General features: G+C 38.3%; 1 protein-coding gene across 1 annotated transcript; it reads left to right on the top strand.

Moving 5' to 3' along the window:
• Window positions 1–1,812: 1,812 nt before the first annotated feature.
• LOC116775340 (uncharacterized) lies at window positions 1,813–2,953 on the top strand. The gene is made up of 2 exons (XM_032668230.2): window positions 1,813–2,539; window positions 2,837–2,953. Exons 1-2 carry the CDS (start codon window positions 1,847–1,849, stop codon window positions 2,921–2,923), a joined length of 780 nt encoding a protein of 259 aa, XP_032524121.2. The 5' UTR covers window positions 1,813–1,846; the 3' UTR covers window positions 2,924–2,953.
• Window positions 2,954–4,374: the final 1,421 nt, after the last annotated feature.

Below are 4,374 nucleotides of genomic sequence, written 5' to 3'. Positions count from 1 at the left end.
GTAAGAACCTACTTTTCTACACTTCGAAAAAGTACAATATTGCTTATTTGATTTTGCTATATCTACTAAAGCGTTTATTTAATTTGCTTCATGTAAAGGAAAAAAAATAATTTTCATGAAATACTCGTACCAACCAACCTATTTAAAATGATAAGGATTAATACTGTATTTGAATAAATAACCTTCCAGGTTAACGCTTTATAATTGCCCATTTGTTAAAGTGTTAAAATGGATATAGTATGTCACCCTTAAGAGATAGACATATGGTAACGCGGACTTCTATGTAGACCTATATAAGATACACAATTACACCACACATTGTTTTGTTATATCTTAAAGGGTTTAGGCAGCGTTTTCGCTGAAAGCTCCTAAGAACTTATTTTTTCCGACATTGAAAAACAAACATCGTTACTTATACGGCTTAGCCCTGTTGACCGGGATAAAAAGTAGCCTATATGTTAACGCAGTGTATCACCTATTTACATACTAAAATTTCAACCAAATTGGTTGAGCCGTTTTTGCGTAAAACAATAACAAACATACATCCATACATTCTCACAAACTTTCACATTTATAATATTAGTAGGTTAATAATAATGCATATATACTGTGCACGCCTTGACTCGGATGAAGGCCATGTTTTAAACAACCACTAACCAATAGTCATGGATATGATGATTGTGTCGCGGGGAAATTTAAATAAGTTTGAATGTATGTGCTCTGCGAAAACTCTTCGAACCTGTTTCTCCGACATAGCGGCTGGTCACAAGCGCGGCTACTGTTAGCTTATAATTAGATTTCCAATATCTGAACTCTAATAATAATATTTGGTGACGACTTCTTCTGTAACCTGACGTTAGGTTCAAAGACCACATCGGTTTATGCTTGTGGCTTTTGTTATCTTTCAATCAATCGCATTCGATTCATCGCATGCATGAATACATTTTATAATGAAACCACGCTTAATGATCTGTTCAAAGATACAACATTTATTCATTTTAAATTTCGGAATCGATAAAGGTTTATCTAGAGAATATTTTTCTTTTCAATCATCACTATACGTAGGTTTAGGTAGCATCGATAACTCAACAGCCACCAGTCGGGGACATGAGCTTTGTTAGTCTATAAATACTTGAGCAGATATAAGACCAAAGGGCCCACTCTCAACCCACAAACTCTCACTGCATTCACTGTTCTGTTTTGTTGTTTAGATGAAAGCCGTCGTCATAGTCGTCGTCATGCTGGTAGAGAACATTCTGCCGCTCGACTCGTTCTATGATGTAGGTAGGAAGCCTATCTTCCGTTATTTAAATAGTAAAATAAATCGAGATTGTAAGTTTTGTAACATGAACCCCCGTCACCGTATCGAGAGACCTCCATCTAAACATAAACCGCAGCCGGGGCGCGTCGTGGACCTGTTCGATGTTCCGCTCTTCGCCGCCATCAACAGAAACAACGGGAAGATCAACAAGAAGATAGTCAGCGACGTGCTAGGGAGACTGCAGTAAACATACTAAAAAACCTTTATATAATAAAAACTACACTTGTCTTATAATAAATTGTAACAAAATCTTATTTTTTTATTTTATATTTTGAATTATTTGCATGAAGATATACATAATAAGTAAATAAGCTAGTGGGAAACACGTCAGTCCTGGGATCCCTATTTTTAAAGAATAATATCATATATAAAAACTAGTTATAAAGTTAAAATATAAAAACCCATGTGACACAAACAACCATTTCCAAATATGTCAATGATCAATTTCCTTTATCTTTCCATATTATTAACTTTCCAATAAGCCTTAAGAAATATTAACGATTCATTTTGATTTCGTGTTTTAAGATGATTTTAAGATTACAGACTTGTTTTTTGTTCACTTTATTATTTTTATTTGTGTCAGGTTTAGAAAAAAGAAAAATTAATTATTTACCGGTCTCATTAGATCGGGAACAAGTATCAGAGTCGGCGGAAGATATGAACCCGTTCATAAAACGACTTAAAAATATAATTCCCATACCCTCAAAAGATGAAGAAAGGAAATTTACAAACAAAATACTAGTGAAGCGAGTCCTACCTCATGGAGCTCCGCAGGCAGTATTCGAATATGATTACAGTTTTAAGACATTATTTAAACCGCTCATAAGAATGCACAAAAAGATAACTCTCTCTGACGACAGCGGTGAAGAAAGAGAAAGTCCATCCTACGACAGGCATGGACCGAAACTGGGAAACGTTCACATTGTAAATATGCACGACGATCGGGAGGATCCTCCACCGGCACCCCTCGGAGCTGGCCGATATCATGGAGCCGTTCATAGAGACACGGAACCCAAAGACGCGGAAAGCAACAGATTAAAGTCATACAACAAAATTATATATGTACTTAAAGATAATCTGAGGTCTCCCTACTGGGGCCGCTCTCTGGAGACGAAAGACGGTCAGTCGAAAGATGGGTTATACGAATTCGATGATATTGACAGCGGAAACAAATCAAAAAAGTGGATCCCGCACTACCCGCTGTGGAACTACTGGACGGTACGTAACGAGCATTATAAGGTTAGCTTGAAATAATAACAGCTCCACACCGCCGCGGGAAGATTGACAGGGTTCATAAAGTGAGAGAAACATTCGAGTATCTGGTGACATCTATGAAAGCGTAAACAGTAGGTACGAGTGACGAGCGAGTCCTCTGTGAGGAATATAACATCACTTAATATTCATGTCAGTTCAGAGAACTATAGCAATCGCTGACATATTTATTACTCAACACTATTACTTCCATAAAATATATAAATGTTGGCATCTCTTTTATGATTTGTTACACCTTTTCAGTATAAGAAGTCGATACACGAGGACGTCTGTCCAGAGCAGCAAGTGAAGGTTGGTAACATGTGTATTTGGTTTCCGCCTCACCGATAATACAGATTTTAATAAACGTTCTACAAACTACGTCGTTGTATTATTCATTTATTACACTATATTTGCCAAATCACTCTTTGTTAATCCTCCAGTGTCACGTCATAATATGTTATTTTTAAGATAGTATAAGGTCGCTGATCCGTGTGTAGCATTTGTGTTGCTAAAACGACTTATAGTATTGGAAATAACATTTTAATTAAACCAACCCTAATAATAGTTCATCATAATATACAACGATAATAGTTCCCGCCCGCGACGCCGTGTGCGTGAACATCAGAGTTGCGGAGAGAGAAAAATATAGTGTGTAAAACAATACACGTCGTACCAACGTTGCAGCGTCTCGGCCGTCAGCTCGATGCAGCTGACGTGATGTCTGCTGTGCTTCATGTCTCTGTGACGACGGGCGACGTGTGCTCTTCGAGGAGCTGGCCTTGTTCATTCTTATTATTAACTAGCTGTTGACCGCGGCTCCGCCCGCGTGTCAGTCGCTTTTTGCATAACCATATATATATATCAAACTTAAAATTGACCATAACTTCTTCCCTTAACCGATTTTGACGAAACAAAGTTTTGACAATGCTCCTAATTATATGTAATCCAACTGTGAAAACCGCGTTCAAATCCGTTGAGTAGTTTTGAAGTTATAACGCACCAGACAGACAGACACAAAAATTCCAAAAATTGTTGTTTTGGTTTCTATAACTCTTCTTTAATGGCCTCCTTTCAGTTTTTTGGAAAAATATTTTATGTACAGACATTCGATTTTTACTGTCTTATTATTAATAAATAAAAAACAATACCCTTTCTATAAATAAATTGTTCTCAGACTTAGTCGATGTTCGGTCTCTCTGCTCTCGACAATAAACTTAGCTCTAAAGCATTCGCCGTCGTTACAGAACACACGTCTCCGTTACAATCCAGTGGAGCGGCAGGATTTCATTAAATATATTTTTCACTCGAACTGAGCTTGATATACTTCACGAGTAATTATACAATTATTGGGACCCGAGTTTTGTGTGTCACTGGGACGGGGTACGAAAGGGCCCCGATCCAGTCGCAGAGTTGCAGGGCTCCCCGGACCCCACTCAAATGAAACACGCTCAACACCCCATAACGGATTTAAACTAATGCAGGACAGAAGGTATATATACATCAACATCCCAGGAAAGGAAAGGGTTGCTTTAAGGAAAAGAAACCGGCTCTCTCCCATCGGACGAAACACTGCCAACAAAAACTACTTCACACCGATCTACTGTGAGAGGGTGGTACATTCCCGGTGGAGCCAGCCCATGTCCGAGCTGTATTAACTAGACCACAGCAAGGCTCTACCAGCTCGTATGTTAAGAGTTGTACTCCACAGAACATTCATTCGGTTCCTGTTCTCCATGTTCCACGTCGGTGTAAGCTCTCCACACGCTACTGACACAAACCGGTACGAAACAAAAAAAAAC

The sequence above is a fragment of the Danaus plexippus genome, chromosome 25, assembly GCF_018135715.1.
Source record: "Danaus plexippus chromosome 25, MEX_DaPlex, whole genome shotgun sequence".
Lineage (NCBI taxonomy): Eukaryota > Metazoa > Arthropoda > Insecta > Lepidoptera > Nymphalidae > Danaus > Danaus plexippus.
The sequence above is the reverse complement of the archived record's forward strand: the minus strand, read 5'-3'. Positions and strand labels throughout refer to the sequence as shown.

Excerpts from the sequence above, each read along its gene's own strand:
- LOC116775340 (XM_032668230.2), top strand. The coding sequence starts at position 1,847 with ATGATTTTAAGATTACAGACTTGTTTTTTGTTCACTTTATTATTTTTA. Across the intron at positions 2,540-2,836 it reads CGCTGTGGAACTACTGGACG|TATAAGAAGTCGATACACGA; the intron begins GTACGTAACGAG and ends ACACCTTTTCAG.